We start from the raw sequence: 26,749 nt of genomic DNA on the forward strand, positions 1-26,749 counted from the left end.
AATCCAAAGAAGTAGGAAAGGATTATGAGCCAGATTACACCACTAGAACTGATTAATGTTAAACTCATCTTCCTCACAGATCCCATATATCTGCTTCCTCTAACTTTTGGGAGTTCATAGCTGGCTCAGCTCTGAAAGTCATTCTCCCTTACTCTAATACCTCTGGCCGCATAGCCCTATTCTGCTCTTCTGAAGCTTCCCTGACAAGGATGGCTGGTCGACTGACTCAAAAAGGTGTTCTCTCACTACTGCTCTTTCTAATGCCAGCAGTGACACCAACATGGTATGCAGGTAAGTTCTGTGAGCTGTTGTCTGTTCCTTCTAGGGAACTACACCAAGATTTAGAAGCAAGAAGAATGAGACTAAAATGAGGGATCCCTAACTTAGACCCAGAGAAAAACTGTTAGGTGGCAAGAAAAATGACCAAATATTAAAAAGGGCTACCAGCCAAGGCCCATGAGGCATTATAGTAAGAGCTACTTGATAATAGGTTGTAACACAAAAGTAGAAAAGTGAGACAGTGTGGCCTTTGGGCTATGCTTACTTGTTTCTTTCTTTTCTTTTCTTTTTTTTTTTTTTCCAGTTGACCTTTTCACTTAACTTCCTGACATCAATGGGGTTTTTAGGTTTGGCTATGTGTTTGGTTGTTTTGTTATATGTTTTGCTTTCTACACAGGGGATTGAACTTAAGCGTATCAAAAATGCTAGGCAAGTTCTCTACCACTCAATTCTATCCACAACCCACTGAAAACTTTTTTTCTAATATGTGTTTAATAAATCAAAGATTTATCAGTATTTTTTCCTGAGTCAAATATCCTTGTCAAGTCTAGAAAATAGAACTCACACCATGTATCTCATTTTGAAAAAAAAAAATAAGGAAGACAGGCAGTCTCTAAGAGGGAACAAAAATTCACCAGACTTCCCCCGTTTCAATCTTCCAGAGTTTTGTATGGCCTTTTTTTTTTTTTTTTTTTTTGGCCAACACAGTCAATGGCAATACAAATCATGTTCCCTTAATTAGGAATACCCCTGTCTCTTCTGGCTTGTTCCTTATTTCAGAAAAGATGCAGATTTTTGGAGTCCTGAATTATTCCCTCCTCACCGCTGGGAGACATAGCAAGCCAACAAGAATGGACTAAATAGGAAAGGCGGGTAGAATGCAAGAGGTGGGGGAGGAGGTAAGGAAAGGAAACTGAACCACCATACAGAGGTGGTTTGTTTTGATTGGGTTCCAGTGGAATTTCAAGTGCTAAGAATATTCTGTGGCCTGCAGTGTCTGCCCTCATAAGAACTGGAGAGAGTTGGGGAATGAGACAGTCTGAACCAATGGGGTTAGGAAACTATCCAGAGATGAGTAAATAATAAACTGCAACCATCACAGCTACAGTCATTGCCGCTAAAATTTTCCACATACCCGCGGCTCCTGGTTAGAGGCCTTTGGCAGCAGCTCTGTTTGTCTGGAACAGCTACATCCAGCTTTCGAACAAGTATGCAAGCTTCTTCACCTCTTTAGCTTAACCTGGCTTTGTAGGGGGTTAAAGCACAAGGGCTTACATTCAGCTGAAGAAATTCAAATTAAGCCCTTGGCAGAGTTCACACTGTTTGGGGTTAAAAGAGCCCCAAGTCTTCTGGAGATAAATATGCAGCTGTTCTCCCCAAACACCTCTGGCTTCAGTTCAAGCACAGAAGACCAAAACCTACTCAAAAGACCACAGAACTAAGGGAGTGGAGAGCCAAGGTTCAAACCCTAGTTTTGAACACCTGTATGAAACTTATTAAAGCCTGAGATGTTAAGAGTTTTTCAGACAAGGCATTAAAAATCCTTAACTCCATGTGAGGTTCTCTGCAAATAAGATACTCCCGACTACTACATGAATCACCATAGCAAACACTGTTTGGAAGGAACCCAGGCTGCTAAGTTCTCTGGGAGATATTTGGAGATTTAATGATTCTCCCCTTCAATGCTGGCTCACCCACTGGGTTTGTGTACATTTGCCCATTCATTCGTTTGTGAATTCAACAAATACATGTTAAACATTGCCTATATGCCAAGGACTATTTTGTTCTTTTTTTTTTTTTTTTTTTTTTTTTTGCCTTTGTTTCCAAATGGAAATGGCACAAAAAAAGCAGCTAAGTGTAGACTCAGGGTAAGTGAGAAAATGTGTCCAGGAAAAAATCAACAGAGTGGGAAAAGTTAAGGCATTACATGAGAATGAGTGTGTTAAAAATGTGTACTGGAGTACTTGCATATTGTTGTGATTTAGATGACAGACTTGAATGATATAAACCAAGAAGTCACACCACAAGGCAGGCCTCACATGAGAAGTTTATTAGGGAAGGGGAACACAGAAGCAGCTTCTGGAGGAAGCAGTGGAAAGAAAAAAAAAGGGCAGAGTAAAGTGGACGGGGTCTTTTATAAGGTGACTCTGCGCATGTGAAGGAGATAGATGACTGCTTTGTGGCTATCATAAAGCTGTCACAGCTCAGCACATGTTCAGGTACCAACATGTGGTACCTGGAGGGTGGAAAAAGTGTTGCACTGGTGATGACGGGCTGGTGATGATGTGCTTTGATAGTGCCTGGTTGTTGGGGCTGATAGCAGAGTTGCCTGATTACTAATACATATTTCAGGGAGTCACACTGTATTTGTCAGCAGAAGGCAGGCATTAATGTAGTTCCTAACATAATCTTCAATTGTCAAATATCTTCCCAACCATACATCCATGGGGGGCTGGAATTACAGTCCCTCTTAGCTGTGAAATATAAAGGAACCCAGGAAGAGACCACACAGTAAGGAACCACTGATTGAAGCAAAAAAAAAAAAAAAAAAACCTGAGAAATGTTGTTCAAGCAAATGGAGGATGTGTCCTTCTGTATAGTTTCATTGTTAGAGCCCATTTCAGTATTTCAACATGTGCATAAAGTATTCAAAAGTAGGCAACCAAGAGAAATGGGAAAATTTAAGTGGTTAAGTAGCCCAAGCCCATTCCTGTTACAAAAGAAACCTAGCACTGGTTTAGCTACCTCCGCACTCTGGTGAAGACTATAATTATGTGATTGAGTCTTCCCCTCTTTTCCTACATCCCCTGTAATTCTGGAATGGTATAAAATGCATGGTGGTCTACAGTCTCCCCACCCCATTGCCATGCAGGACAGATTTTCTTTATCCCTTCTGGACATAGTCAAAACACCTCCTCTATTCCCATTTGAATTTTGGTATCTGAGTCGATAGGGTTCAAACAGACCTGGGGTGGGAGATCTACTTTGCAATGTACTCTCTAGGAGGCCTTGAGCAACACCTTTTATTCCTCTGAGTCAACTCCTGTGTCTATATGTTAATGGTATGTATATTAATGGTGAATATTAATGGTGTGTACCCAATTGAGATGTTATGGCAACATAATGAGCTAGGATATGCTCTACAGATTAAGAGCAAAGTTGTCATTGTCATTACTTTATTCAGACAAAGGTCTAGTCCACCCTTCTTTCTTTTCTGGTGAACAGCTGTTTGTTCCCTGAAGCACATTTTTTCACAAGCTAGCTCTGCAATAAGAATGGAGAGGCCTAATTCTTTAGAGAACCAAACACATCCGGTCTTCTGTTTACAAGAGCTGTGAGAGATTGAGGTTAACACTAAACTGAAACAGCTGACAAGGATTCCATGCTGTACAAACAATCCTCCCATGTGGGAAAGAGAAGAGAGGACCTAAGAAGAAATAAAGGAAAGTCAGACAAACTGAAATATGAAAAGAGCAAAACTGAAGAGAAAATGTGAACCCTTTCCTTTGGAATGAGGGTTAACCAATAAGGACATGATTTCATAAGACAAACTTGCAATTTGATTCATCTCCATGTTTACCAAGTTGGACTGACACTCACACCCACCCACCACCACCCATCCCAACACACACACACACACACACACACACACACACACACACACACACACACTCCTAGCCTGGGCCCTGGGGAGTCAAGGAGCTCCATCATCTTGCTCTCTGCTCACTGCAGGAGGCCCTCTGCCTCTGCCCAAGAAAAGGACACAGGCTTATGTTTTGTGTGTTTCTGTAGGTCAAACAACTCTAAAACTAAGCTGTATCCTGGAAGCACAACCTCACCTGGAAATAGATACTTGTCTTTAGACTCCAAAACGCTGGCTGCCTTCTTCCTGCACATGCATTGGAGCTCAGAGCCATTAGGGAAGGCCTTCTGAAAACTTTGCTATGGAAAGGAGTAAATTGTTTTCCAATTAGTTCCTATTCATGACCGATTTCCTGCTTCGGGTGGAACACACTGTTTAGTCTCCCAGACAGCTGCAGACCTACCACCACTGGGGACTGTGCCACTTAACTGGATGAAATTAGATAGACTGGAAATGTGTTCTAGCTTAGCAGCTCACTGCTAAAGCTGCTCCTGACAAGAAGGACAGGAAATTATCTATTGTACTACATATATGAGGCACTAGGTTCAATTGTTAGGGCTGGGGAGGAAAAACAAAACAAAAACAAAAAGACCTGATTCTGACTTCTCTTTTTACTCCAAGCCAGAATAAGGTGCCTATGAAAGAGTTTTCATTCCCTTTTGCCCTTTAAGCTACACATCTATCTTGGCATGCCACCCCAACAATGACAATCAGGCACTTAATATGCCCTGGAGGCTAGTGGGAGCTTGAAAGATTGTTTCCCTGTGAAAACTGTGTGCAACATCTATCACTGGAGAAGACACTTAGGTGCTGTTATTTCCTCAGAGCTGGAACAGCCCATCCCCAGATCTTAGCTCACCAAGACTAGTGAGCTGCATGAGGGGAATGGGTCATTTATAGTCTAGATTGGCAGAATTAAGAGGTGGTTAAGAAGTTAAATTCTTTTTTATTTTGCAAGTCTTCCAGTAAAACCAGTGAGGCCTCAGCACACCTCACACCTCTGAGGTTACTCTCTGTGTACCTTATTTAATCAGGTTCATGCACAGTAGCTTACACATAAATTCAGTGCTCCATCATGAAGTGCCAGATTCTCAGAAAAAGACAGGGTTGAGGGTACTAGGAAGTACTTGAGTGAGAAATGAATATACTTCTACACTTTCTTCCTCATTCTAGGCTCAGGCTACAATCCAGATGAAAGCTACAATGAAGTATATGCAGAAGAGGTCCAAGATGCCTATGCTCTGGACTACCGAGGTAATTCCCATTGTTTCTTGAGCTCAGGAAGGATATTTTCTGGCCTAAGAGATGGATCTGCCCAGAAACATCCTCACCCATGCTTAGCTTATATGTGTCAGTCAGACTTAAGCTCAGAGAATCATCAAGGGCTATGATTTTCTTTGTTGTTGTTTTTATTTTGTTTTTGTTTGTGCTTTTGTCTTGTTTTTAGGCATACACTCTAGCACTGAGTCCAAGCCCTCTTGTGTTGTTCATTTCTCCCTTGAGACAGGGTCTCACTATGTATCCCTGGACAGCTCTGAACTCCAGATCCTTCTGCCTCAGATTCTTTTTTTTTTTAGGTTTTTTTTTTAACATTTTAAAATTTTTTTATTAATTACACTTTATTTATTTTGTATCCCCCCATAAGCCCCTCCCTCCTCCCCTCCTGATCCCACCCTCCCTCCCCTTTCTGCATGCATGACCCTCCCCAAGTCCACTGATAAGGGAGGTTCTCCTCTCCTTTCTGATCTTAGTCTATCAGTTCTCATCAAAAGGGGCTGCATTGTCCTCTTCTGTGGCCTGGTAAGGCTGCTCCCCCCTCAGCAGGGAGGTGATCAAAGAGCAGGCCAATCAGATTATGTCAGAGGCAGTCCCTCTTCCCATTACTAGGTAACCCACTTGGACACTGAACTGCCATGGGTTACATCTGTGAAGGGGTTATAGATTATCTCCATGAATAGTCCTTAGTTGGAGTATGAGTCTCTGGGAAGTTCCCTGTGTTCAAATTTTCTTGTTCTGTTGCTCTCCTTGTGGAGTTCCTGTCCTCCCCAGCTCTTACTATTTCCCACTGCTTACATGAAATTCCATTCACTCTGCCCGACAGGTGGCCATTAGGCTCAGCATCTGCTTTGATAGTCTGCAGGGCAGAGGCTTTCAGAGGCCCTCTGTGGTAGGTTCCTAGTTTGTTTCCTGTTTTCTTCTTCTTCTGATGTCCATCCTCTTTGCCTTTCAGGATGGGGATTGAACATTTTAGTTAGGGACCTCTCTCTTGCTTAGTTTCTTTAGATGCACAGATTTTAGTGGGTTTGTCCTATGTTGTATGTCTATATGAGTGAGTATATACCATGTGTCTTTTTGCTTCTGGGACAACTCACTCAGGATGATCCTTTCCAGGTCCCACCATTTACCTGCAAATTTCATGATTTCCTTATTTTTCATTGCTGAGTAATATTCTATTGTATAGATGTACCACAATTTCTGCATCAGTTCTTCAGTTGAGGGGCATCTGGGCTGTTTCCAGCTTCTGGCTATTACAAATAAAGCTGCTACAAACATGATTGAGCAAATGTCCTTTTTGTGTACTTGAGCCTCTTTTGGATATATGCCTAGGAGTGGTATGGCTGGATCTTGAGGAAGCGCTATTCCTAGTTGTCTGAGGAAGTGCCAGATTGATTTCCAGAGTGGTTGTACCAGTTTACATTCCCACCAGTAGTGGAGAAGGGTTCCCCTTTCTCCACAACCTCTCCAGCATGTGTTGTCACTTGAGTTTTTGATCTTGGCCATTCTCAAGGGTGTAAGGTGACATCTTAGGTTTGTTTTGATTTGCATTTCCCTAATGGCTAATGAGGTTGAGCATTTCTTTAAGTGCTTCTCTGCCATTCGATATTCCTCTATTGAGAATTCTCTGTTTAGCTCTGCTCCCCATTTTTTAAGTGGATTACTTGATTTGCTGCTTTTCAGCTTGTTTAGTTCTTTATATATACTGGATATGAGTCCTCTGTCAGATAAAGGGTTGGTGAAGATTCTTTCCTAATCTATAGGCAGTCGCTCTGTTTTGATGACAGTGTCCTTTGTTTTACAGAAGCTTTTCAGTTTCATGAGGTCTCATTTATTGATTGTTGCTCTTAGAGCCTGTGCTGTTGGTGTTGTGTTCAGGAAGTTTTCTCCTGTACCAATGAGTTCTAGGGTATTCCCCACTTTTTTTTCTAGCCGATTTAATGTGTCTGGTTTTATGTTGAGGTCTTTGATCCACTTGGACTTCAGTTTGTGCAGGGTGATAAGTATGGATCTATTTTCATTTTTCTACATGTACACATCCAGTTGGACCAGCACTATTTGTTAAAGATGCTATCATTTTTCCATTGTATGGTTTTGGCATCTTTGTCAAAGATCAGGTGTCCATAAGTGTGTGGGTTTATTTCTGGGTCCTCTGTTGGGTTCCATTGATCCATCATTCTGTTTCTATGCCAGTACCATGCAGTTTTTAAAACTGTTGCTCTAGAGTACAACTTAAGATCAGGGATGGAGATACCTCCAGAAGATCTTTTATTGTGAGGATTTTTTTTTAGCAATTCTGGGTTTCTTGTTATTCCATACGAAGTTGAGAATTTTTCTTTCCAGGTCTGTAAAGAATTGTGTTGGTAATTTGATGGGAATTGCATTGAATCTGTAGATTGCTTTTGGTAAGATGGCCATTTTTACTATGTTAATCCTGCCAAGCCATGAGCATGGGAGATCTTTCTATCTTCTGATATCTTCTTCTAACTCTTTCTGCAGAGACTTGAAATTTTTTTCATACAAGTCTTTGACTTCCTTGGTTAGGGTTACACCAAGGTACCTTATGTCATTTGTGGCTATTGTGAAGGGTATTGTTTCCCTAATTTCTTTCTCAGCCCTTTTGTCTTTTGTATACTGGAGTGCTACTGATTTTTTTGAGTTAATTTTGTATCCGGCCACTTTGCTGAAGGTGTTTATCAGCTGTAGGAGTTCCCTGGTAGAGTTTTTGGGGTCACTCTTGTATACTATCATATCATCTGCAAATAGTGATAATTTGACTTCTTCCTTTCCCATCTGTATCCCCTTGATCTCCTTCAACTGTCTTATTGCTCTAGCAAGGACTTCCAGCACTATGTTGAAGAGATATGGAGAGAGTGGGCAGCCTTGTCTTGTCCCTGATTTCAGTGGGATTGCTTTAAGTTTCTCTCTGTTCAGTTTGATGTTGGCTATAGGCTTGCTGTATATCGCCTTTACTATGTTTAGATATGTGCCTTGTATCCCTGATCTCTCCAGTACTTTAAACATGAATGGATGTTGGATTTTGTCAAATGCTTTTTCAGCATGTAGGGAGATTATCATGTGTTTTTTTTTTTCTTTCAGTTTGTTAATATGGTGGATCACATTGATCGATTTCCATATATTGAACCACCCTTGCATACCTGGGATGAAGCTAAGGGTTTGTCGATCTTGTTGATTTTCTCAAAGAACCAGCTCTTGGTTTCATTGATTCTTTGAATTGTTTTATTTGTTTCTAATTGATTGATTTCAGCCCTGAGTTTATTTCCAGCCATCTACTCCTTTTTGGTGTGTCTGCTTCTTCTTTTTCTAGGGTTTTTAAGTGGGCCCATTAAGTTGCTTGAATGAGCTGTCTCGAATTTCTTCTTGAAGGCACTTAGTGCTATGAACTTTCCTCTTAGCAGTGCCTTCATTATGTCCCAAAGTTTGGGTATGTTGTGTCTTCATTGTCATTGAGTTCTAGGAAGACTTTAATTTCTTTCTTCCCTGATCCAGCTGTCATTTAGTAGCAAGTTGTTCAGTTTCCATGTATGTGTAGGCTTTTTGCTATTTCTGTTGTTATTGAGGTCCAGTTTTATTCCATGGTGATCAGACAGGATACAAGGGATTATTTCAATCTTCTTGTATCTGTTAAGGCTTGTTTTGTGACCAACTATGTGGTCTATTTTAGAGAAGGTTTCATGAGGTGCTGAGAAGAAGGTAAATTCTTTTGTGTTTGGGTGTAAGGTTCTGTAAATGTCTGTTAGGTCCATTTGATTCATGACCTCTGTTAGAGATATTGTTTCTTTGTTTAATTTCTGTTTAGTTGATCTGTCCTTTGTTGAGAGTGCAGTGTTGAAGTCTCCCACTATTAGTGTGTGGGGATCTATGTGTGGTTTAAGTTTTATCAATGTTTCTTTCACAAATGTGAAATGCCCTTGTATTTGGGGCATAGATGTTCAGGATTGTGATGTCTTCTTGGTGGAATTTTCCCTTGATGAGTATGAAGTGTCCTTCCCCATCTCTTTTTATTAATTTTGGTTGAAAGTCTATTTTATCATATATTAGAATGGCTACTCCTGCTTGCTTCTTGCATCCATTTGCTTGGAAAGCCGTCTTCCATCCCTTTACTCTCAGGTAATGTCTATCTTTATGACTTAGGTGTGTTTCTTGTATACAACAGATTGCTGGGTTTTGTTTACGCATCCATTCTGTTAGTCTGTGTCTTTTTATTGGAAAATTAAGTCCATTGATGTTGATAGAGATTAATGACCAGTGGCTGTTAGATCTTTTGAATTTGATGTTGGCTGTGGTCATACGGTTGTGTGCTTGGTTGCTTTTTGTTTTACTGTAGTGAGGTTATTTATTTCCTGTGTTTTCTTGAATGTAGCTAGTTTTCTTGGGTTGTATTTTCCCTTCTAGTGTCTTCTGATGCTGGATTTGTTTGTAGGTACTGTTGAAATTAGTTTTTGTCATTGAATATCTTGTTTTCTCCGTCTATGAGGACTGAGAGTTTTGCTGGGTATAGTAGCCTGGGCTGACATCTGTGTTCTCTTAGGGTCTGGCATGATATCCATCCAGGCCCTTCTGGCTTTCATAGTTTCTGTTGAAAAGTCATGTGTGATTCTAATGGGTTTGTCATTATATTACTTGGCCTTTTTCTCTTGCAGCTTTTAGTATTTTTTCTTTGTTTTGTACAGTTACAGTTTTGATTATTATGTGGTGGGAGCATTTTCTTTTCTGGTCTAATTTATTGGGTGTTCTGTAGGCCTCTTGTATTCTTATTGGCCTCTCCTTTAAGATGGGGAAATTTTCTTCAATGATTTTGTTGAAAATATTTTCTGGGCCTTGGTGCAGGGAATCTTCTTTTTCCTCTATTCTTATTATTCTTAGGTTTTGTCTTTTTATGTTGTCTTTAATTTCTTGGACAGTCTGTGTCAGGAATTTTTTAGATTTAACATTTTCTTTGACAGATACATCTATTTCTTCCATTGTATCTTCCACACCTGAGATTCTTTCTTCCATTTCTTGTAGCCTATTGGTTATGCTAACCTCTGTAGTTCCTCTTTCTTCCCTAAGTTCTTTCTCTCCACAATTTCTTCCACTTGTGTTATTGTTTTTTTTTTTAATTTTTCCAATTCTATCTTCAGGTCTTGAGCCATTTTGTTGGTTTCCTTCACTTGTCTGACTGTATTTTCATATTTTTCCATCAATTCCTTCAGCTGTTTGTTTGAACAATCCTCTGTTTCTTTTATTTCATTCAGTGATTTAAGCATTTCCTGTCTAAAGGCCACAAACTGTTTGGCTGCAGCTTCCTCTATTTCTTTTCATATTTTATTTGTTTCCTCTGTTATCTTCTTCATGAGCATAGATGTTAGGTCATCTTCTTGAATTTCAATTATGCTGGGGTGTCTAGGGCTATTTGCCTCTGGATAACTGGGTTCTGGAGATGCCATATTGTTCTGGCTTTTGTTGGTTGAACTTTTACACTGTCCTTTACCCATTGGGCTATCTTAGGTGTTTGAAGTTAGTTTCTGGTTGTTCCTGGACTCCTGTGGTGGAGAGAATCCCTTTGGCAGGAAGATGGTTTTTCCTGAGGGAAGCCTTCTCAGCTTTTTGGGTATAGTCACTGGATGGCCGGTGTTTTTCAGGAGTTGCTACAGCTCACCTCAGGCATAGAGACCTGGGTGGTAACTGTGGTCCTGATTAGTCGAGAGGGCTCTCCTCTCATCGGGAGAAGTCCTGGAGATAGCTGCCTTCCTTCTGGGTTTCTTGCTGTAAATTTAGTGATCAGCTGCTGTAACCTGTGTGTCCCGTGGTTTGGTCGGTTTTGTTAGGGATAACTGGTTGCCCCTTAGAGCAGTATCTGGGGGTTGATCTCAGGGTTCCTGGTCTTTTGTAGTTCTGAGGTTTGGGCTCTGTGCCCCAGAACCCAAGAGGTAATCTGTGGCGGGTGAGTACTGCTCTCCTGGTAACAGCAGGCTATCTGGCGCACAGCAGTTCCCTGGGTTGGGCCAGTCTGTGGGACCTTTTCCAGTGATATACTGGGTTGCCTAAGTCCGTCCCCTTTGTTTTGTTCCTTGTTCCTTGTGAGGGTTTCTCCAGACAGTGACTCTAAGACTCTGGTGTCTTGGGGCACACAGTTCTGTCTGTAAGGAGTAGTTGGTACAAAGCAGGCCTCTGGGCTGGCGGAGCATGCGCCTGCCTGCTAGTCTGTGGGAGCTGGGTTCCCGATAATTCTGTGCTTCCTGCTTGGGCCCGGATCCCTGATGGCTGGGTGTACTCGCCTGTTTGCCATTTGCGGTCTGCAAGACTTTCCCCAGGCAAAGCCTAGGTGACCCAAGCAGCATGGTTTCTTCTTTCCCTGTGGGGCCCTCTCCGGACAGGGATTCTCAGTCTCTGTTGCACTGGGGCGTGCAGCTCTGTACTGGTGCGCTGGGTGTGCAGCCACTTTCTGTGAGGCGGGAGCTCAGTTGTGATGGCGGCGGGTACCCGCGGTCAGTGAGACCTTCCAGGGAAAGACTGGGTGACCAGTGATCAGACTCGCAACTTTCCTTCCCCGTGGGGTTTTCTTGCGACTGGGACTCCCAGTCTCTGGCACCCTTGTGCCCACCCATCAGCCTGTGAAAGTGATTGGGACACGCAGGTGTGTGGCTCTGGCCCGCGACCCACTGCCCGAGTTACCCGGGATCTCTTCCAGGTTCTGGCTTGGCAGCCCAAGATTGGACCTGACTGATTCCCACGCCGTGGGAACCTCCCCTCACCTGGGAAACACGATCGCTGTAGTTTTAGGGCCCAGAGTTCAGTCTCCTGGTCACTGCACGGAGAGTGCTGTCCTGCTTCTCAGACACAGTGCTCTCCCGGTGCCGCCATCTTGGCTCTCTCTGCCTCAGATTCTTTATTGCTGGCATTACAGGTGTGTGCCTCTACAACCCAGCAGGTGTGCTGCAATTTCTAATTACAAATTTGGTTACTGACTTGCTGTGTGGTTTTACCTTCCAAGACTGAAGGAGTCATTAAGCATGGACTGAGTGTCTTCTCTGTGCCTATTCCTGTGCAGGCTAAGTCTGTGGAAAATACAGGAGCCACAGTAGAGTTTTGTCCCCTCAAGGAACTTGCATTCTGTTGGTTGTGAAGTGAGAATGAAATTAACACATGAAGAGCAATGAAGTGTGAAACCATGTGCTCGCCATCGATAAACTAGGAGTTTAAGATAAAGAATATAGGAAAGAGGTCATGAAAGAAAGTTGGCATACAGGATAGGCCTTGAAAATGGGCATATTCTTATGAAGTGGAAAAGCTGACAGCTAAACATTTCCCATAGCAGATGGCCAAAAATATTCAGATAAAACCAAAATCACTGTTGGTCTCCTTGTGGGGCTCCTGTTCCCTCCATGTCCATCTAACCCCACCCCCTTCTTCTTCCATAAGAATCCCTGTACTCTGCCCAAAGTTTGGCTGTGAATCTCAGCATCTGTTTAGATCCCCTGTTGGGTGGAGCTTTTCAGAGGCCCCTCTATAGTAAGCCCCTACCCTGTTTTCTCTCTTCCACTACTTCTCATGTCTATCCTTTTTACCATTATGAATGAGATTTAAGCATCCTCTCTAGGGTCTTCCTTAGTGTTCAGCTTCTTTAGGTCTGTAGATGGCTATCCTATATTATCACTTGCCCCAGGTGATGTGGCTTTGCCAGGCCATGGAGGAAGAGTATCCAGGCAGCCTTAATGAGACTTGATAAGCTGTGGGCAGATGGCAGAGGGTGGAATATCAGAGAATAGAGTTGAATATAAAGAGTGAATTAAGAAAAGTTCCGTGACCTAGTTGTCCTTCTAAGGAGATTCAGAAAGAATACCGAATTACTATTCCTGCATTGGATAACAATTTAAGTCAGGTGATGTCTAATAAGAGCCTAATATGGCTTCAATTTATAATTCTCCCTGCTCATGCTTTCCTGGACACTCAGGAGAGTTCAGCTGTTATTCTAAGAGATCTAAAGCATGGTCATATGATTTTCATAAGGTAGTAGCTATGTAAAAGTAATTTAAGAACACTAACTAGGTTATTTTGTTTAGAAAATAGGGGTTAGATGAAGTAGAGCCTGAGTTGGGGAGACTCACCAGTAAACAGTTACAGTAAAACTAGGTAGAAATGTTTCATTCTGGGGCAAATAAATGTAGAATAAGGATAGGCCTCAGAGGGGCTAGAAGTGTAGCTCAATAACAGAGTGAATGCATGTAGAAGGATCTCCTGTTTTTGAGTCCCAGCACCACAATAAAAGGATGTATTTCAGAGATTTCAAAGGAGATGATGAGTTTGGGTGTAAATTTGATGTGCTAAGGAGTCTAGAAACTAATGGCTAAAACAATACAACATGAATACCAAGGAGGACTATAAAAACCTTTTCAGAAAGACAGTTAAAACAGTAAACTAGGGGTTGGCAAGATGGCTCAACCTGTAAAAAGAGCCTGCTGCTAAATCAGACAACCTCAGTTCAGTCCCTGGTGCCACATGGGATAAGGACATAGAGACACAGTACACATATGATCACACATATGTGCATGTACACACACATACACACACACACAAACAAAAAAAAAAGAAAACTAATTTGGGGGATTGTTGGGTAGATAGTTGAAAGATAAAGAGAAGATTTTATGAGTTCCTGTGCCTTAAATGAAGAGGCTCTCTGAAGAAAGAGAGAACCAAGGTCAAAGCTTAGAAGAAATTGTTATATATGTGTAGGAAAAGGTGCTTCATTAAATGTGTGTGTGTGAGGGAGAGAGAGAGAGAGAGAGAGAGAGAGAGAGAGAGAGAGAGTTTGAAGTCAACGTGGAAAAAGATTTTCTATCAAGAATATTATAAAAGGTACCGATGAAAATTTAAAATTATGGAATGGATACGGGCTAAGCTATGTCAAGTATTGCAAAGTATTGCAAACTACAGGAGAGCAAATATTTTAGTGGCTGAGGAAGTAAATGGTCACCTTTGAGAAAGCAGTTCCAGTAGAGAAATGATCTAAGCTTAGGGTTCTTCTGTGCTTCTTGTCTTCTTTTTACTGCTAATGGTGCACAACCATTATTTCTGACTCTATATTCCCTGCAGCCTATTTCCCCATGTACCTGCATATCTCCAGCAGACATGACACATTTTGAAAATGGTATTTCTCTCTTTATCTCCAAATCATATGTCCTTGAGCTTCAGTCTCCTCGGTCTCTCAAATCAGCAGTAAGCACAATCCTTTTCATCATGGTTCACTTTCCTCAGTGAACCAAGGAATGAAACCGTGTTAATTTCCCTCTTCAGATCATAGTTGAAGCCAAGATAGGAAATAAGGTGTGTGGTAGTAACCACAGAGAAAAGGCTGGGATCTGAATTTTGGGTAGGCCTGACTTCATACCAGAGCACCATACCCTAAAAAAGCTTTCTACTGTAACCTGATAATATTGATAATACAGCCACCATCCTCATAGTGACTCAAACTTTGAAGTACCCCCATATGACTTATAATAACCCTTATCACACTTAATTAACCCATCTTTCCTCATTATTTCATTTTTTAAAATTTTAAAAATTTTATTGTTATTATTTATTACAATTTATTCACTTGGTATCCCAGCTATGGTCCCTCCCTCGTCTCCTCCTAATCTCACCCTCCCTCCCTCATCTCCCCTTATGCTCCTCCCCTAGCACACAGATAGAGGAGGACCTCCTTCCCTTCTATCTGACCTTAGTCTATCAGGTCTCATCAGTACTGGCTGCACTGTCTCCTCTGTGGCCTGGCAAGGCTGCAACCCCAGGAGAGAGCCTGCTACTGAGTTCATGCCAGAGAGAGCCCCTACTCCCCATACTGGAGAACCTACTTGGAGACTGGGTGTATGGACTACATCTGAGCAGGAATTTTAGGTCCTCTCCATGCATGGTCCTTGGTTGGGGTTTCATTCTCTTCAGGGGCCCCAGGGCCCAGTTTTTATTTTATTTATTTATTTATTTTTCTATTTATTTATTTATCTATCTATCTATTTATTTATTTATTTGTGTGTGTGTGTGTGTGTCTTTTTTTGTCACTGTTGGTCTCATTTTGTAGCTCCTGTACCATCCAGGTCTTTCTATCCCCCCTTCTTTCATAAAATTCCATGCATTTTGCCCAAAGTTGGGCTATGGGTCTCAGCTTCTGCTTTGACACCTCTATCATTAGAGTCTTTCAGAGGCCATTTGTGGTAGGCTCCTGTCCTGTTCCCTGTCTTCTCCTGCTTCAGATATCTATTGTGTTTGCCCTTCTAAATGAAGATTATTGAGCATCTTCCCCTGGGCCTACCTTGTTGTTCTGCTTCTTTAGGAGTATACATTTTAGTATATTTATCTTAAATGACTAATAACCACTTATAAGTGAGTATATACCATTTGTGACTTTCTGCTTCTGGGATAACTCACTCAAGATGATCTTTTCTAGTTCCCTGCTAATTTGCCTGCAAATTCATGATTTCCTTGTTTTTAATTGCTGAGTAGTATTCTGTTGTGTAAATGTACCACAATATCTGTAGCCTCAGTTGAGGGACATCTGGGTTGTTTCCAGATTCTGGCTATAAGAAATAAAGCTGCTAAGAACATGGATGAGCAAATGTTCTTTTTGTATACTTAAGCATGTTTTGGATATATGCTTAGGAGTGGTATAGCTGGATCTTGAGGTAGAACTGTTCATAGTTATTTGAGAAAGTGCCAGATTAATTTCTAAAGTGGTTGTACAAGGTTACATTTATAAGCAATGGAGGAGGGTTTCCCTTTCTCCACATCCTCTCCAGCATGTATTGTCACTTGAGTTTTTGATCTGAGCCATTCTGATAGGTTTAAGGTGAAATCTCAGGGTCATGTTGATTTCCATTTCCCTGATGACTAAGGATTTTGGGCATTTCTTTAAGTGTTTCTCTGCTATTTGATATTCATCTACTGAGAATTCTCTGATAGCTTTCTACCCCATTTTTAAAAATGGATTACTTGACTTTTTGCTGTTTAACTTTTTGAGTTCTTTATATATTCTGTATATTAGCCCTCTGTCAGATATGAGGTTAGTGAAGATTCTTTCCAAATCTGTGGGCTGTTGTTTTGTTCTGATGACAGTGACCTTGGTTTTACAGAAGCTTTTCAGTTTCATGAGGTCCCATTTATTGATTGTTGATTTTAGAGCCTGTGCTGTTGGTATTTCATCTTTTCATGGTGTCCTTGATTTCTTGGATGTTTTGTTTGGAACTTATCCAATTTTACTTTTACTTTGAGAGATCTATCAATTTCTGCAATTGTATCTTCAGCACGTGAGATTCTCTCTTCCACCTCTTGTGTTCTGTTGGTGATGCTCACCTTTGTGGTTCCTTATCTCTTCTCTAAGTTCTCCAGCTCCAGGGTTTTCTATGTTTGTGTTTTCTTTATTCATTCTAATTTGGTTTTCATGTCTTGCACCATTTCTTTCATGGGTTTGAATATGGATTCCTGTCTTTCCATGATGGCATCTTTTTTTGTTGTTGTTTATTTTCTCTTTATGTGCCTCTAATAACTGGATAAGCATAGATTTAAAATCATTTTCATGTATTTCCAATGAATTAAAATATCTTTTGATTTTGAAGGTTGCTGGTGAAGCCATGATGTCCTAATTTTTGTTGGGTATATTCTTATACCGGCCTGTAGCCAACTGATGGTCTGTAGCCTTTGCTGTTTATTCCTGTAGCCTATAGTGTATACTGGGTCCATCTGTCTCTGGAGTTTGGAGTATTCTTCAGGAAGATTAGAGAGGTCCACTGGTTTCAGAGTGGGTGTTGATGTTTCAGATGCAGCTAAGGGAAGAATGTAGCAGGCACATGTGAGAAAGCACAGGAGTGTGCTTGAGAGTGTACCTGCATGGAAGGGTGGAGTGTAAGGGAAGAGCTTAAGCACAGGCTGTGGTGCAGAGGCAGTGCATGTGCGCAGGTGCCCTGAATGGCTCAGTGGCCCATAGCCCTTTCTTGGTATTTTGGTCAAAGTTCTCAGAGCTGCCTGATCTGCCCCATCTTGGCTCCAGGAATTATTTCAAGGAATTGTTTAGCTGAACTCCACTGGGAGACCCACAGAACATGAGCTTCAATGTTGAGAAGGCTATCCCAGGGATCCCTATATTACCCACAGTGGGGGTGCAAGTGAGAAGGATCCAATGTCTGGCTGCTAGAGTAGAGGGATCTCGGATCTGGGGTTCTGTATGTATTCTTTTGTAGATGCACTCACTGGCAGGCATATGCAGTAAGCTCAGAGGGCCCACAGTTTTCTACTCTCAGAGTTGGGTCCCCTGTTTGGCCTTTAGAGTAAGGAGGTCCCATACTTGTGGTTATGCACTCCTCTGCTTTCAGGAGCTATTGTAAATCTACCTGAGCAAGGGAAGGTGCAACCAAAAGTACAGGGTGCGCTAGTTCACCACTTTCAGACACCTGAGATGTTCTTGGAGAGCCTGGATCCATTTTGTCCCAGCTCATGAGTTGTCCCCTCTAGCTAGGGATGCCTCAAAGTAGATGCTCTGACTTCAGCTGCCAATCCACTCACCAGTGTTAGAGTTTCAGATCCTCTGCCCTTCAGAAGCAGTGCACACTGGTTGCTGCCATCATGGGAGTCCCTCCTCATCATTTCTTACTAGCCATTCACCAAGACCTATCATTCCTTTAATATGTTGGATTAGGATTATTATTACTTCATAAATGGACAAAGGCTGTTGTTTCCTAATTTAATTTCCAGGCTCAGGTTTCTGCAGTCCTCTGATGTAGCAACCTAGTAAACCCATTTTAACCTCAAATCTGGCTTTAGGGCCCTGTCTGACCACATTTAACTCAATTCTCTGTGTTTTAGCCAGGGTAGTGTACCGTTCCTCTCTGCCCCCCCTCCAAGCCAAATTGACTTCATAGACACTGGGCATTCCCACACCCATTCATTCTTTTTTCTATCTAATAAATTTATTTATTTGGAGGGAGTGTACCACAGCACATGTGCAAAAGTCAGAGGACAATCTGCTGGGTAGTTGGTTCTTTCCTTCTACCATGTGGGTGGTGTGGATCAAACCCAGGTTATCAGGCTTGTTTGCATATAGTCTTGAGCCCCTAATTATTTAATTAAGTATCTACTATGTACTTCTTTTAAAATTAATGTTTGGTTCATTTGTTTGTTTGCCAAGACCACTCACTCATCTAGCCTTCATCATATACTGTTTATTGCTCTGAACAGAATCGTTTTTAACAAAAGGAATCATGTATGTCACTCCCACAGAAGCATATGACAAGTAGGTGTTGACTGTTAGCCTCCTGGGAACCCAAAATGGAAGAATCAGATACCCCAAAGCACCTGATGCAAAAGGCGCTTTATGTGGTGCTGTGAATTAAACCCAGGGTCTCATGCAAGTGTTCCATCACCGAGCCATGCCTCCAGCCCCAGAACTACTTTTGAAGGCTCTACCATCCCTATTATTACTACTTACCTGCCTCATTTGTTATTTTATATTTTCCAAAAGCCTTGTAGAAATTTATATGCCACACAGGAGCATTTGCCTTGGTGTCTAGTGTCTAGTAGTTCACTTAGAAACGTAGTCTCCAGGCCTAAAACAAACTCAATGAGGTGACCAGTGATGCATGGAAAGGAGTCTGACGGGTGGCTAAGCGGCTGCCTGACAGCTTGTCTCAGTCCTGAGCAAACTAGTCACTGTCTTGGTTTACCTCAAGTATACCACAGAGAAGGTCTTTTTCTTGTTGTTAGTCTTTATAATCCTTGTATGCCCCCCAAAAGGAAGCCCTTCCAGTTTCTTCTTCTTTTAAATTTAACTTTATTTTTTATCATTTATTCACCTTACATCCCAATTTTAGCTCCCTTCCTCATCCCCTCCTGGTCCCACCCTCCATCCCTTTTCCTCTCTATCTCTGTCCTCTAGTCCTCAGAAAGAGGGAGATCTCCTCCCTTACAATCTGATCCCAGACTATCAAGTCTCATTAGTACTGCCTGGGTCCTCTTCCTCTGTGGCCTGGTAAGGCCCCCACGAGGAGGAAGTAATCAAAGAGCAGGCAACAGAGCAGATTTATTCATAATATCCAGAATCTGGAAACAACCTAGATGCCCCACAACTGAGGAATGGATACAGAAATTGTGGTACATTTACACAATGGAATACTACTCAGCTATTAAACACAAGGAAATCATGAAATTTGCAGGGAAATGGATGGATCTACAAAAGATCATCCCGAGTGAGGTAACCCAGAACCAGAAAGACACACATGGAATATACTCACTTGTAAGCAGATATTAGCCTTATAATACCAGGTAACCATACTGCTATCCACAGATCTAAAGAAGCTAAATAACAAGGAGTACCCTGCGTGCGGGGGGGGGGGGTAATTCTCATTCAGAAGGGCAAATAGAATAGACACCAGAAGCAATTGAAGAGAGGGAACAGGATGGAAGCCTACCACAGATGTCCTCTGAAAGACATCCTTCCAGTTTCTTAACTCTGGAGAATTTGTCATTGTGTACTACTGATAATACTAAGTGTTCTAAAAATGTTATTCCATTAAAACAAAGTAATACTTGTTATGTTGTGATATGCAACATTCTCTGGAATATTATTCACTTCAAAAATAGTAGTTAGATCTGGGCCTGTAGATCAGTGATAGAGCATTTGCCCAGCATGTACCATAAGTTTGATCCCAAGAGCCACAAAATATAAAGCAGTGGTTGGAACAGTGAACACAATATGCGATTGTATGTGTTAAAAAAAACAATGAAACCTGATAATCTAGGGTCAGATGAAAGGGAAGGAGGTCCTCCCCAATGTGTGGACTTGGAAAGGGGCAGGGAGGAGTACAAATATATATATATATTTGTATTGTTAAAGGGGTACTTTGGAAGTGGAATAATGAGAAGGACTGAGAGGAGACATTTTGCTGTATAGCTAATTACACTTTGGAATCATGAAACATGTGGCTAGATTCCTTATTCAAAAGATCAATAGCTACTTCAAAATGACAGCGGTAGTGACATGTGTTATACTTAGAAAAACACGTTTTTAGTCTAGACAAAGCTCAGGTTCCATAATGACCCTGACACTTACTTCCCAAGGAACTCTTGGAAAGCCACTTCTCCATATACAAAATAAGGATAAAGGACTGCAAAACTCACAGGACTATTAGGAGAATTATATGACATGGATATAAAAAGGGAAGTATGATGACTAATCACAGGACTCAGTATTATTGTATTTTCCATCAGGCACTTCACCATGTAATATTTAAACATAGTCTTAATTTCAGTGCCCACTTGTAGTTTTTGTGTACAGTTCAACCAGTTACAACTGTCTTTAACTGTATTGTCATCTCTCCTCTATTTCTTCATATTATCCACATCACTGGCATAAAAAAGCATTGTCTCCCCTATGCCTCACTTACTTCCACATAACATATATATCATCATTCCTGTTTTACAAGCCTGGTGGCCCTACCCAGAAAGGAAATGAGATCGGTCTGGAATGACTTGTTCTTGAGTGCCTTTGCTTGCTTATAAGCCACACCTTGAAATATTTTAGAACATTGTGCTATCAGTCTTACCAGTGTCACCAGGACACTTTCTACAGACTAACTTCTCCCTTATCTGAAAACCGAGTTTGTGGTTTTGCCCCTTTCCTGTCTTCCAACATTCTGTCCCTATGTCACAATTCCTCTGGGCTAGCAATTAAAAAAAATTCATACAAGTATATATTGTGTATTGAATGAATCTCTCCCTATCTTTCTACCCACCCATTTCTCACCTCTCATGGCTTCCATTAGTCCCATTTGTTCCTTTGAGACAGTTCCATTTGTACATTCATTCTATATAAAAATGTAGAAACCACAAATATGAAAAATATGTGATATTTGTCTTTCTGAGACTAGGCCAGCAAGTTTGAACATATTTACAGTAGCTGGGCTCCTGTCACACTCTTTGTATTGATTCTGAGCTTTGTATATCTCTCTCTCTCTCTCTCTCTCTCTCTCTCTCTCTCTCTCATTCTTGTTTCATGTACAAGTTTCAGTCTGGTGTTTTATTTTCCTTGAAGGAATATGGAAGACAAATAGCACAGATGCTTTTGAGGTCCCAGGCTCCCATGTAAGTCTTTGTGATGTGTGTTGTGGGTTTGTAATCATCAGCTCTGCACAAATCTAGCACTTAAGAAGCATTGTGTACAATGCAGCCACTTCTGATGAGAACTGATAGACTAAGATCAGAAAGAAGGAGAGGAGGAACTCCCCTATCAGTGGACTTGAGGAGGGGCATGCATGTAGAAAGGGGGGGAGGGTGGGACCGGGAGGGGAGGAGGGAGGGGCTTATGGGGGGATACAAAATGAATAAAGTGTAATTAATAAAAGTTAAAAAAAAAGAAAAAAAGCTCATTAAAAAAGCATTGGGTTTTTATTTAAAAAAAAAAAAAAAAGCATTGTGTAATTTGGAGATGGTGTCTCCAGAGGGCAGCCCTGCCACGGCCTCTGACTTAAACTAATACTGGAAGCCCCAAGGGTGGTATGGTTTGAATAATAGTTTTTGCACTGTCATTTATCTTCATCCTCCAGTTGAATGCAAACAGGAGCCCTAACCTTTCATTGTTCCTTGACCTCCTGATGTAATGTGCTTTTGGTAAAAGTTGCCCATATCTTTGTCCCTGGGATTTGAAAACCAAATAAACTTATATGGTCCTTTTGCCTTCCAAATCCTAGGCTAACAGATCTGTGCCATGCTGTGTGGATAAAATTGTGTGGGACACCACCTATTTGTTTCATTGTGTCCCTCTAAAATCGGAGCCATGTGGAACAAGGAGTACTGGTGCACACCTGTAATCACAGCACTCAGGAGATTAAGGCAGGGAATAGTGAGTTTGAGACCAGCATGGACTATATAGCAGACTCTATCTAGAAATATAAACAAAGACATAGAATCAGTTAAAGAGTCATTCATTTTGTTACCGGTAAAGTATCTTTTATGATATAACCACTCTATAAACTTGTATGCTCAGTACTGGACTGGAAGTGGATTTTCAGTCCTCAGCAGTCTGCTTTGATGTCACATTCCTGTTCTCCTCTCTCTAATTCACATTTTCCATGTTTTTAAAGGTTGTTTCAAATTTGCATAGAGCAGAATGCACTTTCTGATATACAACTGACAAATAAATATATAGAGTAAGATGACTACCACCACAGAACAAAAACAGTTTAATCACCTCAGAAACTTGTATCATGCTGTCATTTTGCAGATCTCTTCTATCTTTACTTCTGACATCTGGCAACTCCACGCCTTTGGCATTGCCAGTATAAGCCACTGTATTTTTGTCATATCATGAAGTCTTGTTTCTCAAGCTTCCCAAAATACACTTAGAATTCATCTGTTGTCACATGTGTCATCACATCATTCTTATTCAGAGATAAAGCTATTAACCCTGCTGTTCACACATTGAACCAATTTTTGACAATTAGGACTAGAGGTACTTCATTAGTATATACAATTGTGTGTGAACCCATGTTTTCATTTGTTGAGTAAACACCTTGAAGTAAAGTTGCAGAGTCAAATGGTAATCCACCCTTTCTTTACTTTTAAATAAACTACTATTTTCCAGTCTGCCATTGTTTTTTATATTTCCCCAAGCAATTTATTAGAGTTCTGGTTTCTTTCCTTCTTCAACACTTTGTATAATCATTCCATACATTATACATCCTAAGAGATTTATTAATGATATTGCCCTGATGTTTTAATTTGCATTTATTTAATGACTAATGGTGTAGAACATCTTTTCATTTGTTTATTAATCACTTATAGACCCTCTTTAATAACATGTCTCTTTGTGACTTTTGTCCACATTCTAACTAGATTGTTTGGAGTGTATCATCTTTACTGTCAAGTTTTGAAAAATATTTTTATAGTCCATACTCTACCCACTAGTCATTTTTGTGTATGTGATAGGTGGTTTGCAAATATTTTCTCCCAGTTTTTTTTTTCATTTTCTTTGAACTCACTCATAGAGCAAAAGGGTTTGCTCTTGAAAAAGGTCCAGTTTATTAATTTTCTTTAATGATGTATGCTTTTGGGATAATTTCTAAGGAGGCTTCTTTGCTTATCTTTGAATCCCAGAGATTTTCTAAGTTTCTGGAAGTTTGTGCTTTTGTTTTCAGTGTAAATCTAACACCCACATTGGTTAAGTGTTTTGTGTAAGGTATGAAACTTAAGCTCTATTTCTTCTATTCTTCTGACTCCTTTTTTCACATGGAACTCCAATATTTTTAGCACCATTTGTTTTGAAAAGCTGTCTTTTCTCCATTGAATTGTTTTTGTGCCTTTGTGCCTACTTAACCCTATTTCTGGAATCTCTATTTTGTTCTAGTGAGTTCTGTGTCTTCCCTTTTAACACTACCACACTGTTTTGCTGCTACTGCTGGTGTTTTGTTTTGTTTTTATTTATTTTTAAGGTTGTGTTTTAATTACAACATTTCTCCCTTCCCTTTTCATATAACCACTCCTCACTCTCCTTCAAATTTATGGCCTTTTTATTCATTAGTTGTTATTGCATGCATATATGCACTTGTATGCCTATATATAGAATATATATATATATATTACTATACATATATTACTATTTATAAGCCTATTGAGTCCATATAATGTTACTTGTATGCATGTTTTTAGGGCTGATCATTAAGGCAATGGACCACAAATTGGTGTGCTCTTCCCTCGGGAGGGCCACCTCTCCCATGCCCATCTTTACTGAGTCCCCTGTAGTTCTTTGTTGATTACTCTACTTCTGGTTTACTTTTCTTCTGCTATGACAGTTCCCCGATGGTGTTATACATTGAATATCAAGGATGGAGAAGCCACATGTTACTCACCAATGGGCGGAAATTATCACAGCAGCTTAGGCACACGTTGTGAGCTCTCCTGTGACCGGGGCTTTCGACTGATTGGACGGAGGTCGGTGCAATGCTTGCCAAGCCGGCGTTGGTCTGGAACTGCCTACTGCAGGCGTAAGTTGGATGTGAGCATATACTGATGTGTGTATGAGAGAGAAGTCAGCCCGCTGGCCATGGAAGGTACATACCTCAATGTTTTACTCTGTGAAAGTTGAGAATTTTCCATAGGCCTCCAACGGAACCTTTACTTTTCCTAAAATTGTAGCTTATTTTTCTCTGTATGTGGTGGTTACTGTCCAAGTAATATGGGTATTTAAGTCACAGCCAGCCACTATGACTCATAGAATCCAGAAATGTGTGTAGGAGGATAAGACTTGGTCGTGAGAAACTGATGTAGGCCTGGGCTATCTCTCTCAAACTTTCCAAGGATGTGTTCCAGACTCTTTGTCATTTGTGGTCAAGTGTCATCCTTCCTAGCCTACAGCCTCAGAAGGTCTTGCCAGTAAAACTAATCAGACATCTGCTAGTCTTCTCCTTCTCCTCTCCTTTTCCTTATTCTTCTTTTTCTTCTTCTGCTATTGTTGGTTTTTGTTTTGCAAGAGAGGGTTTCTCTGTGTAGCCTTGGCTGTCCAGCACTTGCTTTGTAGACCAGGCTGGCCTCAAATTCAGAGTGATCTGCCTGCCTCTGCCTTCCTGAGTGCTGGAATTAAAGGTGTGCACTGCCATGCCCAGCTTCATTTTCTTCTTTTTTAATTTTTTAAATTTTAATTATATTTTTTCCTTTTATGACTTATTCATTATATATCTCTATTGAAGCCCTTTCTCTCAACTCCTCCTAGTCCCACCCTCCCTTCCTTCTTCCCCTACCCCTGATCCCCTTCCTCTAGTCCACTGAAAGGGAGAATTCTCCTCCTCTGCCATCTGCCCATGGCTCATCAAGTCTCATCAGGACTGCCTGGATCCTCTTCCTCTATAGCCTGGCAAGGGTGCATCTCCAGAGGCAAGTGATCAAAGAGCAGGCAATTGAGCTCATGACAGAGGCAGCTGTTGCTCCCCTAACTCGGGAATCCACATGGAGACTGTGCTGCCAATCAGCTAAATCTGAGGCAGGGGTCTAAGGTCTCTCCATGAATGGTACTTGGTTGGTACAACAGTCTCTGCAGGACCCCCTGGGCTCAGGTCTTTTAGCTTTGTTGGTCTTCTTGTGGGCACCTGTCACCTCCATGTCCTTCTATCCCCCTCTTCCTCCATAGGACTCCCAGCACTCTGCCCAAAGTTTGGCTGTGAGTCTCAGCATCTGCCTCAATTCCCTGTTGGGTGGAGCCTTTCAGAGAACATCTATGGTAGGCTCCCATCCTTTTTCCTCTCTTCCACAACTTCTGGTGTCTATCCTGTTTGCATTTCTGAATGAGATTTAAGTATCCTCCCCAGTGTCTGCCTCGTTTATTAGCTTCTTTAGGTCTGTAGATTTTAATATGGCTATATGGGGATACATATACACACATATCCCAAATCCTATCATCTCCCAAACACCTACTTCTTACTCAAATTCTTTAGCATTTTGGCAGCAGAGATTTGTCTTCCCATATGTGATCAGCAAATACCATTTGGAGGACATCCAAGTGCACAGTGGGTTGCTTTAGGAGCAACACTGGTTGCTTCAGGAGTTCACTCAGCTCTTCCATGTACCTTTGAGTGGCTAATAGGCTAACAGAATATAAACTTAAATGTGTGCACCTGCATATTGCACACCTGTATCCAGATGTGCTTGCAATTCAGAGATAAATCAGATTAATGAGAAAAGAAGCCACAGATGGCCAGAAAGGAGTCACTATAATGACCTTTCAGGTGATAAGTAAGTTGCTTTAGGATTTAAACACCATCATTTCAAAAATGAAGTTGATCTTAACTGACAAAAAGATACAAAGCTATACATTATAAACGTAAAACTAGTCAAAAGCTTAGAGATATTCCCATTTCCATGAGGTGGCTTTTACAGTTGAGTCCTGTATTTAACTTTGATCTTCCTCATGTTTTAATCTATCGTTTTTACTGTCATACAATACTGAGTAAGTAAATCATTTGAAGAGACCAATCTTTCTCCTTGGTTCTGATTTCAAGGGGGACATTTTTGGATATGATATTTAGATAACAAATACAGGGGGAAAGTAAAGCAAAAACCTTCAGGCTTCATTTAGTTAAGAAGTGAACAGAGCTTATATATAATTTTTCATAGAACTAACATTCAAACTTTATGTAGGATTATAGCTTAGACATGCTAAATAAATATGTATGGCTTACTTGTTTCAAGTATCAAGTATCCCAAACAAGACTTATGACAGGCTCACAACTATTCTATGCTGACAATCTTTAAAGCACAGGTTCCACCTTTATTAAATATCACCACACCCTCCTGACTGAATCACAGCTGACTGTGGTATGTAAGTGAGCCTTGGCTAAATGGTGTGTACAGCCAAGGAGCTTTGAGCATTAACCATTGCTGAGGCTTTCCTTAAATTTTCCTGTGAGATAAAAATATTTTACTGATAGAAGAAGAAGAACAAGAACAAGGAGAAAAAGAAGAAGAAGAAGAAGAAGAAGAAGAAGAAGAAGAAGAAGAAGAAGAAGAAGAAGAAGAAGAAGA

At 40.9% G+C, this 26,749-nt stretch overlaps 1 protein-coding gene across 1 annotated transcript in view; it reads left to right on the forward strand.

The window, feature by feature from the left end:
- Positions 1–209: 209 nt before the first annotated feature.
- Positions 210–26,749, forward strand: part of Srpx2 (sushi repeat containing protein X-linked 2) — a 32,819-nt gene continuing 6,279 nt past the window's right edge. The window contains exons 1-3 of the mRNA XM_055608312.1: positions 210–291; positions 5,096–5,176; positions 24,028–24,219. Of these exons, the coding sequence (XP_055464287.1) occupies positions 210–291; positions 5,096–5,176; positions 24,028–24,219 (355 nt within the window). The remainder of the gene's footprint in view (positions 292–5,095; positions 5,177–24,027; positions 24,220–26,749) is intronic.

The sequence above is a fragment of the Psammomys obesus genome, unplaced genomic scaffold (genome assembly GCF_907164565.1).
Source record: "Psammomys obesus unplaced genomic scaffold, mPsaObe1.curated_primary_1811, whole genome shotgun sequence".
NCBI classification, from domain to species: Eukaryota; Metazoa; Chordata; class Mammalia; order Rodentia; family Muridae; genus Psammomys; species Psammomys obesus.